Genomic DNA, 12,310 nt, shown 5'->3' on the forward strand with positions numbered 1-12,310 from the left:
GTTTTAATAACAAAGCTTTGACGAAATAATTAACAAATTGAGGCGTTAACACTTTCAGCTTCAGCCGTATTAAATCAGGATCACAGTTTTCTTCTGCTAGATCAGGGCTCTGCAACCTGAAGAGGCTCTGTGGGTCACTTAATATACTAAAAGATGAATTATTGCTCGTTTTTGTTTAATTCTGATGGATAAATCCAGCTTCAGGCAGTAAAAGCCTTGGCTGGTTGTTCACCTGACAGGTGATTTTAGTCCCTGCCTCTGTTCTGGAGCTGATCTCTGGACCGGCCGTTTACTTTCTGGACCTGGGTTCCCCGTCGCTGGTTCTGTGGCCCCAGCCTGGCCCCCCCGCTAATTAGCTCTAGAACTGATTCTAACGGAGAAATGATGGGAACAATTATTAATAAACTGAAAGATCCTGATGTTCCGACGGCTCCTCGGGTTTTCCTGGACATTAAGAGCCAATCTACTTATTCTAGTTCTGAGTTCCTCCTCCGTTTGCAGAAACCTTTTTTCCTGTGATTAGTTTGTTTTTTCCGGCGGAACTGAGGAACGGTTCTCCGTCGGTTCCTCGCTGTAGCTGCACGTCTGCTTGGCCTCACCAACACACAGGTAAAAAAACACCTGGGGAGGATGGACAGGTGTCACCGACCCGGCAGAACCACTCAGGCTGCAGCGTCTGGACGCATAAAAGCAATACTGGAGCGAAGCGAGTGAGCAGCTACAGCAGCAGATAGCTGGACGCGTTGCAGAGACTCGGTTCTAATCACTGATGACGACGCGCTCTGTGAACAAGCTCACTTATTTTTATAAACTCACCTCGCCTCTCTTCCTCTCACTGTTTCTGTCCGTCCTTCGTCTGCATGAGTCTGACTTGAATCGATGTCTATGCAAAAACATTTCTGAGGTCCAGTTCACGTCGGCGTGCTGCAGGCGGCGGCTCGGACTCACAGCACATCCACCCTGGAGACGAGACACGGACCATGTTCTGCAGAACCGGGCCGGTCTCAGGGGTTTTAGAACCGCTGGTTAAAAATCTTAATTTTTCAGTTATAAACGTTAAAGATGAACTTTTCCCTCTAAGTTGAAGATGTTGAGGTTTGGAAGTCAGAGATGAGACCTGCAGATAGGCTTTAAACCACAAACATTTTATCTTTATGCTGCTTCAGTATTTAGGAGTAATTTTAGTGTTAAACTGGTGAAGCTCGACAGTAAGAGCAGTTTCTGGTGAGGATGGAGGTTTCAGTCCAGTCGGGTTTATTTCATCCTGATCCAACACGACCAGAATCAGCTCAGCTTCATTTCCCCATTTCTCCACCTTTAAAAAAATTTAAGTCAAGCTTGGTTTGAAAATTATCTAAAACCCTTAAAGCTTTTTAAGCACATCTGGACGCTGATGGACTGAGTTTAGATTTACACCATTAATAAATTAGGATACAGTTCTGACTGTAGGAGTGCCACCTTTCCTGCTGTAATGGTGCAAAAATTAGGAAATAATGTTAAAAATATAAATTATAAAAACAGAATTAAATATTGAATCCCTCTATTGTTGTTAAAACAGTTGCTGCTAAAAAAGTGCAAAGCTCGTCTCTAAAGAACTGACGTTGACTTTAGTGTTTCATAAAAAGCAGCAGAAATTTCACTGACTAACCAAACAGGAAACAAAGTGAACGTCTTGACCTCTGACCCTGGGAGGTTGCTGTAGACGCAGGCAGGCGGTGACGTCTGCAGGGGGAAGGTGCTGCATGAGTCCGAGTCCGCGGCGTCCAGAGGAGCGGTGCGGCACGCTCACCTGGACAGGTGCAGGTGCTGCACACAGCAGCTGAACACCAGGACAGCGATAAATGTTGCACTTGAACATGAAAAGTTAATTATGAGTCTGAAGAACAGTTTCATCTCTGCTTCCCTGCGTCTCTGGATCAGCCCGATGTGTCGGTGGTTCTGCTTTCTTCCATTCATGCCATGTTCCAATAAACAAGCACTGAAACAAGCAGTCCTCTCGCCTCCGTTTGTTCTGGTGACGGCGTTCGGACCGGGTCCTGAACCATGCAGGTTATCCCTCAGAGAGGCGGTGAACCCTGTCACCGTGGTAACCGACCGCAGGCTGAGACCCAGAGGTTCTGCTGAGGGGAACTCCCTGGAGGACATCGGTCACAGAAGCAGAGGAAGTCTGAGCTGCACAGGAAACATGTTAGAGGCTTTTTCTGAGCTCCTGCAGAGTCTCCACCAGCAGCAGGAGAAGATAACCTGCTGGAAATCCTCCTCAGCTTCTTCACCCACCATCAGTCTGCTGCTCCGCTCCATCCCTGCTGCAAAACGATTATCTGATGTTAAACCTTCAGGCTTTTACCTCTTTCCTCGACATTAAAGCAAAGCAAACGTCTGAGACTGGCGTCCAAGTCGGACTTGAGTTCTGTCAGAATAAACTTTAGGATCCATAGTTCTAGCATCAGAACCAGGGGAATATGAGCAGAACCTGTCAGAGCGTTAAATGCCCTGAGACATTTGTGGTTCTGATGTGGCTTAGTGGCACCACTCAGGAACTAGATCCTCTACACCAGTGGCTCCTAGAGGCCGCTGTCCTCCACGTTTTAGGCGTCTCCTTGCCGCCACACACCTGACTTCAATGAAAGGATGATTAAGAGGCGTCTGCAGCTCTAGATCCTGTGATGGCAGCACAGGAGGTCCTGCAGTCATTGGAATCAGGTAAGCTGGAGCAGAGACGTCTGAAAGATGGAGGACAGGAGTCCCTGGGGACCACAGTTAGGAACCACTGCTCTAAACCAATACTAACTGCAGTCGCACCCTGATGATGTCATACTCATGAGCTGTTAATGGGAGGATCCACCCAAATACCTTTAATTACAGCTCCCAGCTCCTGTTCCTTGACCTTTCATGGGGTCAACAGTCAGATGGTGGGAGGGAAATCTGACTGGATCTGACTCTGGAAAGAGCCCTGGGATGACATGTATCATGAATTGGTGCTATATAAATAAAATTTAATTGAAAGGAGCTTCAGACTGCTGGGCAGATTCCAGACAGCCTTTAACTCTGGTGTCATTACGAGACCCGGATGATCCAGACCTACAGCCTCCTGAAAATTAACTACCAAACATTCGCTCTCTTTTCTACGGACATTTTCGTTGAGGGGGCTGTGCTGATCATGTCACACAAAGGATCATGGGATACCTTACGTCTATTGGGTAAGGACTCTTTAAGCAAAGTGGAAGCGCATCAGTGGTCTCCATGATCAGTGCAGTCCGAATAGAGCAGTCTGTAAGGAAGGAGGCAAGAAAAGGAGCCTGTATGCTTCCTCTCACGGCTACTTTAGGAACCTAGCGATGGCTGTTAATGGCGCTAAGGAGTTATATCCCACAATCCTTTGCCTGACATGACGTTTCAGCACAGCCCCCCTCACAGAAATAAATTAAAATGCAGTCTGAAGCTCCTTTCCTCCCCATGATAGAGTTCTGACTGTTGATCCCATGAAAGGTCAAGGAACAGGAGCTAGGAGCTGTAATTAAGGGTCTTCAGATGGAGCCTCAGTAATAATCCAGCTGCTCAGTAAAGACATTTAATGACCTATAAAGACCTCTAATAGAGGTTTATTAGAGAACATGGCGTTGGAGAACTAAATTGTTTTCCCCACATCTGATGAGAAAGTGACTTTTGTAATTGGCAGCTCCTTAGACAGAAATGTGGTATTACAGAAACCAGCAACCAGAACGGTGTTTTCCACCCATTCCTGTTCCCTGCACGTCTTTCCAATCTGCAGTGGCGTGTTTCCACTGAAAAAAAAAACACATTGACATGCAAGAAGTTGTTTGGGTTGGGCACCGCCAAACACAAGGTGTCGGCACAGAACTGCGTCGTCAATGTCGTCACCTGTCCAGACTGACTAAGATTTAAGGTGAGTAAGCCACAGGAGAAAGAAACAAGCATGGCGAAGACAGCGGTCTGTTAGGAGACTCAGCAGTTTATTGGTTGTTGGCGTTGTGCAAAGTTCCAGAACCTCAGAAGGACAAACTGTACGCTGAGCTGGAAAAAAAAGGATTTGTACGCTTCGAAAACCAGATTATTAATAAGCTAAAAAACACTGAAAAAACAAGAGTACAGAGATGCTAACAAAGATAGGATTGAAACCAGTGAAGGGCGGTGCCACAGACAGCTAGCTGCTGTACCACTGTTGCCCCTCTGGACTACTAATTTTAACCCCAGACTGCAAAATATCTGGATAAAAAAAATATTGTATGCAGTTAGAATTCCACATATAAAAGCATAAAATCAGATGTAAAAAGTCAAATGCATATTTTGTTATAAATAACTTTTAATGGTGTACAACAGCAGCAAAGTTCCTTTCAGTTTGTAGGTTTTCAAAAACAAAACCTGCCACTATCAGGTTTTTGTCAGTATTGCGTCATAGGAAATGTTTTAGGGATCATGTATTTCGATGAGAACAAAGCTCTAAAACAGCAACAATTAAACTCAGTTTGAAGAACTGTTTTATAGACACAAAACTTTGCAGTCACTTAAAAATAGCACCGTGTATGTTTTGACTCTAGTACTAGCTTAATGTGAGGAATAATATTTTGTTTCCAGGGTCACTAACAGGCAATAAATTCATTCAACCATCTTGGGGGATACTAGGCAAAGTGGGAGTCACATGAGGTTTTATGGGGTACCCTTCAAGATGATTTACGGTTTGGAAGCTTTTTTATTGTTCCTCAATGTTATCTTGGTAGAATCCTATTAACACCTGATTGATGAATTAAAAGATAACTCCTTGGTTGACACTGGAATGTGAATGTTTTGCTTGTAAGAACACAAGCACAGATAGAATGAATGTGTATGCAGCCCCCCCGACATCATTCAGTCACATACACAGTGAGGGCCCCAGGTATTAGAAGTGCGCCCCTGGGCGGGGTTCAGGCACACGCTTGCAGCTGACATGGTCGGGAGGACTTCAGGTTATATTACATGAGCTTTATGATAACGATGTAGGTGTGTGTCTCCACTTGGAATTCCAATTGTAATAAATATATGTATATGTCAAGTGTTTTGTCTCTGATAATTGTTTTCTTCCTTTGCTGCCAAATCTACGAACCGGGTGAGGCGGGGCTTAGTGAATGAGACAGGAAGTACTAGAGGCTACCTCATCACTTAGCAACCTATTTTTAGATACACACAAACACTGAATTAAAACTCAAACCTTTATTCAACCAACTTTTTACCAAAACCACAAGTTTTTAAAAAGAACGTGTGCTCTCTGATTTCTTTGAAGGGGGCGGAGCTTGGTGACGGAGCGTTCCTGGGTCTGTGTTTGTGATTGCTTGGGAGGATGTAATGACTGTAATGTAATATTAACCTACATCACTAGAATGCAGAAGGAACGAAAATTGTTATTCTATTGAACCTTTTATTGACCCTTTTTTCTATATTTTCAGAATATATATTGGTATTAAATTATTGTCCAGTCCTAATGGATATGACACCTGATCAGACATATTTTTGGTTCTCTGATGTAGGATTTAATCTAGAGGGGTGAATATGGCCTTGACTTTAAAAGTAACTTGATGACTTTTCAATCTGCTGGTTAAAAGTGGTCTGCTATCAGATTCCAAATCACAGACTGTCTAATTTTGTGACAGTGCCGTGTTGTCAGAAAGTTACATGGTGCTACTTTAAATGTTTCGTATCCACAGTTGTCTTAAAATTCATATCTAAACAGCTTCCACTCCTGTGTGGCTTTTCATGTGATTTTTTAAGTTTGACTTACTGTTGAATTTTTTTCCACAAATCTCACAACCAAATGGTTTATCACCTGTGTGAATTCTTATGTGAATTTTCAAATATGATTTTTGTCTAAACTTTTTCCCGCATAAATCACAGCCAAATGGTTTATCTCCTGTGTGGATTCGCATGTGAATGTTCAAACATGGTTTTCGTCTAAATCTCTGTCCACAAAGATCACAAGCAAACGGCTTCTCTCCTGTGTGGATTCTCATGTGATTGTTGGAATCTGATTTATCACTGAATCTTTTCCCACAGATATCACAGCCAAATGGTTTCTCTCCTGTATGGATTCTCAGGTGAATATTAAAATGCCACTTATCTCTAAATCGTTTTCCACAAACATCACAACCAAATGGTTTGTCTCCACTGTGGATTCTCATGTGTTTTTTTAGATGTGCTCTTTCGCTACATCTTTGTCCACAAACGTCACATCTGAACGGTTTGTCTCCTGTGTGGATTCTCAAGTGACTCTCTAAAATTGACTTTCTACTAAATCTTTTTTCACACGTTTGACAGCCAAACGGGGTTTCCCCTGTGTGGATTCTCCTGTGAATGTTTACACTGGACTTGTGACTAAATCTTTTTCCACAGACATCACAGTCAAACGGTTTGTCTCCCGTGTGGATCCTCATGTGACTGTCTAAAATTGACTTCCGACTAAATCTTTGTCCACAAACATGACAACCAAATGGCTTGTCTCCAGTGTGGTTCCCCATGTGAATGTTTAGAACAGACTTATCACCAAAATGTTGTCCACAGACCTCACAACAAAACGGTTTCTCTCCAGTGTGGACTCTGGCATGCCTTTTCAAATGTGATCTTTGGTTAAATCTTTGTCCACAAACATCACAGCTAAATGGTTTGTCTCCAGTGTGGATCCTCATGTGAGTGTTCAGAACTGATTTTTCACTAAATCTTTGTCCACAGAAATCACACCCAAATGGTTTTTCTCCTGTGTGGATTCTCATGTGACAGTCTAAACTAGACTTCCAGCTGAACGTCTGCCCACAGAGACGACACCCGAAGGGTTTCTCTCCTGTGTGGAACCTCATGTGTCTGTTCAAGTTGGATTTTTGTTTAAATCTTTGTCCACAAAGTTCACAACTAAATGGTTTCTCTCCTGTGTGGATTCTCAGGTGTATTTTTAGAAGATTTTCTCTCAGAAAGCTTTTTCCACATTCATTACAGCTGAAACATTTCAGATCCCTTTGGGCTGCCCCTGCTGACATCCCATTAAAATGCTTCTTATTAACCGAACACTTTAAAGACACGTCTTTCAGCTGAGAATCAGGATGGGATAAATCATCATTATCCTCGCTGACTTCTGTGTCTGAAGAGCTGGAAATGCCTCCATGGGTTTTCAGATCTGGCATCCTGCCGGATTCTGCTCCTCTGCAATCCTCTTCATCAGTTTCTAATTTCACTTGGTCAGCGGAACAGCTGGTTGAAAGAGCTCTGTTCCTCGTTTGTTGTTGATCCAGCTGTGATAAAACAGGTTTCTCTTCATCTTCCTCAATCTTCATGAGGACTGTGGTTAATGGGAACCGAGTGGCATCAGAGTCCTCGCTCATACTGAGCTGCTCTCCCCCTGGACTGGTCCAGCATTCCTCCTCTTCCTCCTTTATATGCAGTGATTCTGAGGCCTGCAGTAGACTCTGTTCTTCTTTGACCACCAGCATCTGCTGAACATCTTCAGGTAACACTGGAAGATATGATGAACATTGCAATTGTGTCACTTGTTATATCAATAATTCAAAGAAAACATAAAACTAGTGAAAGATTCTATTAATACAAATTTATACACCAGTTACAACCAAACATCAGTTTCTACAAGGCAGGTCTCACTAAGATTTATTTCACCGTTGCTCTTTGACGACGTCAGATTTAAAATCAGAGTCAAATTTTACCCCCAGATTGGCGACACAGTCCCTGAGATAAATTGACAGAGAGCCCAGATCTACACTGGGGGAGGGGGGGGGGTCAGTAACTCGGTCCAAACAGCATAACTTCTGTCTGATTCTCATTTAAAATGAGGAAGTTTAGAGAAAGTCATGATTTAATGTCCTCAGGGCAGAGTGAGAGCTGCTGGACAGAGTTTGGTGCCAAGGGGAAATAGATCTGAGAATCATCAGCATAGCAGTGAAATTAAATGTTATATTTCCTAAAAACAGAGCCGGAGGGGTGGGGGGTAGGTAGAGAGCAAATAGGAGAGGGCCGAGGATGGACCCCTGAGGGACCCCATATGTAGGAGGAGCTGTGGAAGACATGAAGTTGTCAGTTTTAACACCAAAACTCCAACTAGTTAAGTAGGACCGAAACCCCTAACGCCCACACTGTGCTCAAGACGAGAGATTAAAATACTAAGACGAATATTTGATACCGCTGCATTGTTAATTCAGGTTGAGAGCATATTACAATATAATATTATAACAAACTTAACTTTAATTTTCTTATTTAAAACATAACCAATAAGTTTGGGACAATTCAGGCCTTGTTTAGAGAAATATTGAATTTATTCGTCACTTCCTTGTTGTGCAAAAGAGTAGATCAGGTAATAGTAATAGTGTAAGAGTTACTATCCTTTATGGAAGTACCTTTGATGATTTAATGCTGGAGATCCCAAAAAAATCACAAAAACAAACAAAAGAAACCGAAGCACCTCGGCCGCTGCAGGACAAATTTAATTTTATATACTTTAAAAATATATATATATGTGCATTTAAGTCACAAGTTCAGCTTCTGAAAGGCTGTTTATCACAGGAGGGAACATTGTTACCTGCAGCAGGTCTGCACTGAAGCCAACCAGCCAGATGGTTGTGTTCTCCCACTGATTGGTAGTTTTTTAGGCAGCATTTCAACTATTTTCAGCGTTTGTTTAATGATTTGGAAGTACGGAAGAGGATTAGGGCCATTCAAAAAATAAAAGTCTATTCAATTCTTTATCTTAGTATTCTGAGAAAAAAAAGTCAGAATTCTGACTTTAATCTCAAAATTCTGACTTTTTTCTCAGGATTCTGAGATTTAAGTCAGAATCGAATAGACTTTTTTAATGGCCCTAAGCTTTGGAAGTTTATCTCCTTTAAAGGCAACATATTTTTGTTGATTGTCACATTTCTGTTCAAATTATTTGAGAAATGTTCTTATATGCAAAGTCAAGCTTTCTAAGTAAACACTTTAGAATTTGTGGTGGATTTTAGTTTGTTATATGCAGACTTTCTCAGTCCAAAAACAGACGGTAAATTTGTATACTTTAAAACTGTATACAGATATATATATATATATATATATATATATATATATATATATATATATATATATATATATAGTTTCAAACGTGGGCAGTCAAGGAGCCTCTCTTATTATTATAGTTATTCTATAACTGAGGACCAACAATAGAAAAGCCTGCATGGATCAGCGTTTTAAGGAGTTGTCTTGACAGAAAGAATTTAAAGTTTTATCAGCTGCCTTAAGTGATAAAAACATGATCTAACAACTGCTCTGATCAGACCAACTAATTTAACATCACTGTCTGACTTAAAAGCCAAATCAGGAACACCTGGTTTAAAATATGCTGTCAGATCAACAGTACTAGGTTCACACAGTATTACCTCAGTTTTCTTATTGTTAAAATTTAAAAAGTTCAGAGCAAGCCGTCACCCTGCTTCAGGGGCAGATAGAGCTGATAGTCGTCAGCGTAGACATGGAAAGGAAGTCCATATCTCCTGAGGATGGAGCCTAAAGGCAATAACAATAAAGAGCAGAGGTCCTAAAACTGAGCCCTGTGGAACCCCACATGATGAAGAAGATGATTCAGTGTTTGAAAAGCTGACAGAGACAGATGGATCAGCCGGGTAGGATCTAAACCAGTCCAGAGCTGAATGATGTAGACGTGTTATTAAGATGTTCTGGTCTACAGTGTCGAAGGCAGCATTTAGGTCAATTAGAACCAAAATAGGTACCAGAATCACATGGCAGCAAGATATGAGTGACAGCTGCTAATAATGCTGATTCAGTACTATGACGAGCTTTAAAACCCGACTGAAAGGTTTCAACAATGTCATTTTCATCCAGAAAAGATTGTAATTGACAAAAAACAATTTTCTCTAAAGTTTCTGAAACAAATGGCAGCTTAGAAACGTGTCGATAACTAGCCATCATAGCGTGATCTAGCCCAGGTCTCTTAAGAAGCGGTGAGATTTCTGCATGTTTAGGTTTAGCAGGAACCACACAGATACCAACGGTAAGGACAGGTTGCTTAAGATGCCTAACCACATTAATTAAAAAAAAAAGAGTCACAGGTTCAGCCTGCCTACAAGCTGCAGAGCAAGAGGCTGAGGCAGAAGGTCAGAGTCAGGAGGGATAATCAGACTCCAGCAACTGTTTCAACAAATAACTTTAAACAAATCATCACACATCAGCCGATGCTTCTAAACAAGGGTTCTGAGGTTAAGAACAAAGTCAGTGGTGTTGAACAACACAAGGGTCATGTCTGCTCCATAATCCCACGTTTTACAAATAACTTCTTTTTGCCTCTTTAACAGTCCTTCATGATTTAATGTGAAATCTGCAGCAGAATATCTAATGTCTGGTTGCCTCTAAGTATCGGTGCAAATATTCAAGTTTAAGAGACATTATCAATAATCTTCTACTTGTTATTATTGGAATGTAAATTAACAGGATGAGGGCAAAAGATGTAAGATAACACAACTGGACATGTAAATGTCATTAAAAATGACAGTGTTGTCAAAAGGAAAGATGAATCAAAGCCGTTAATCAAAAATTAAAAAGAAGGAAAATAACTATTAGCCCTAAAATGCTGTTGTTCCTCTACGTTTTGTTCTTCTTCCGTTTAATTTGGAGCGTTTGGCAAATAAATTAGTGCCTCCAACCACATTCAAACTCACCTTGCTCAGGTAGCGATATTAATATTTATTTATTTACTGTTAGCAGAGCCAGGCTAGAAAGAGCTAAATTATTATTATTATTATTATTATTATTATTATTATTATTATTATTATTATTATTATTATTAAAGCAGATTTAGCTGTTAGCATTAGCAGGCTAGGCTACAAACAGGAACAGGTTTGATAAATTGTAATAAATGAATAAATCTATCCGTTAACTGTAGAGGAAGCAGCCTCCCTGCAGCTGGGATTTAAACTACCAACCGTCGGTTAGCGGCCGACCAGCGGCGTAGAGAGCAGCGTCCATCTTGTCTCTGCCCCCCTCCGCCGCAGCTTCCAGCGGCTGCTGGCTCCGGTGTCTCCGCCTCTCTGGCAGCTTCTCCTCCCGGTGTCCGCTGAGCTCCAGTCCGCCTCCCGGTGCCGCCGCCGGCCAGCTGCTGCTCCCTGAACCGCTGCTTCTTCTCCGGGATCATGGTGGGATGGAAACAGCAACGAGGTGCAGACCGCCCCCTGCTGTACAGGAGGGTGACAACATGTTCCCTGTTTTATTCTCTGATTTTTGAACAGTCCTCCTGGTGTCTTTGATCCACAATAATGATCAGAATGTTATTTACGGTCACAGTTCACATGTGTGTCAATATTCCTTTTCTGTTTTATATAACTGTTGTTTAATTCAATTCAATTCATTCTTTTTATATAAATTAACACATCTCAAGGCTCTTTATAAAGTCAGATTCCATCAAATCATCAGAATCAGAATCAAGTTTATTGCCAAGTAGGTTTGCATTTACAGGGAATTTGACTTGGTGTTGATGGTGCAGACAATATATATATATATATATATATATATATATATATATATATATATATATATATATATATATATATATATATATATACAGAATCTATAGCTATATACACTGTAGACTGTGAGTTAATGTAACGCAGAAGGTCTGGAGATGCTACTTGTAGCTTGTAGGTCCTGAATGGAGGAGAGAGGCAGGGTCAAAAGTCATCAGGATGAAGATTGGTGAGAAAGTTTCCTCTCTAAGGAAACCCAGCAGGTTGCATCAAGTCTCTCCAAGCAGCATTCACTCCTCCTGAAAGAGCGTAGAGCCACAGTGGACAGTCGTCTGCATTGTTGATGGCTTTGCAGCAATCCCTCATACTGAGCATGCATGAAGCGACAGTGGAGAGGAAAACTCCCCTTTAACAGGGAGGAGAACCTCCAGCAGAACCAGAACCAGGCTCAGTGTGAACGCTCATCTGCCTCCACCCACTGGGGCTTAGAGAACACAGAGCAGAGACACAGAAAGCACAGAAGCTCACATTGACCCAGGAGTACTTTCTATGTTAGATGGTAATAGAGGATGATCTGAGCCCTGTACTAAATATTTTAGGCTAAAATGTTCAGCAGTTTATTTATTTTCATTTATCTTCAATCCCACCAATGTGTTTCGTAATTTCTGCCATAAACTGCAACATTTTGATTTAATCCATCCAGCATTTGGAAGCAATACTCTGATTGGATGACAAAAAAAACCTGTCTGTGATTGGCTAACTGGTCAGGTGTTGAGCACACGTGTGACGTTTAAACGCTGAACACCTGTCTACCT

At 41.6% G+C, this 12,310-nt stretch overlaps 1 protein-coding gene across 1 annotated transcript; it reads right to left on the minus strand.

The window, feature by feature from the left end:
- Positions 1 to 5,301: 5,301 nt before the first annotated feature.
- Positions 5,302 to 11,167, minus strand: LOC105918749 (gastrula zinc finger protein XlCGF57.1). Its single transcript, XM_036151912.1, has 3 exons — positions 10,959 to 11,167; positions 9,448 to 9,512; positions 5,302 to 6,910 (listed from the first exon to the last, which is right to left on the minus strand). The coding sequence occupies exons 1-3, from the start codon at positions 11,165 to 11,167 to the stop codon at positions 5,718 to 5,720; spliced, it is 1,467 nt and encodes a 488-aa protein (XP_036007805.1). The 3' UTR covers positions 5,302 to 5,717.
- Positions 11,168 to 12,310: the final 1,143 nt, after the last annotated feature.

Source organism: Fundulus heteroclitus, chromosome 20 (genome assembly GCF_011125445.2).
Source record: "Fundulus heteroclitus isolate FHET01 chromosome 20, MU-UCD_Fhet_4.1, whole genome shotgun sequence".
NCBI lineage: Eukaryota > Metazoa > Chordata > Actinopteri > Cyprinodontiformes > Fundulidae > Fundulus > Fundulus heteroclitus.

Coding starts and splice junctions, on each gene's coding strand:
- LOC105918749 (XM_036151912.1), bottom strand. CDS start 11,167: ATGATCCCGGAGAAGAAGCAGCGGTTCAGGGAGCAGCAGCTGGCCGGC. Junction 9,513..10,958: donor TGGTCGGCCGCTAACCGACG/GTTGGTAGTTTA, acceptor CTCCATCCTCAG/GAGATATGGACTTCCTTTCC. Junction 6,911..9,447: donor CTATCTGCCCCTGAAGCAGG/GTGACGGCTTGC, acceptor GAATCCACACAG/GAGAGAAACCATTTAGTTGT.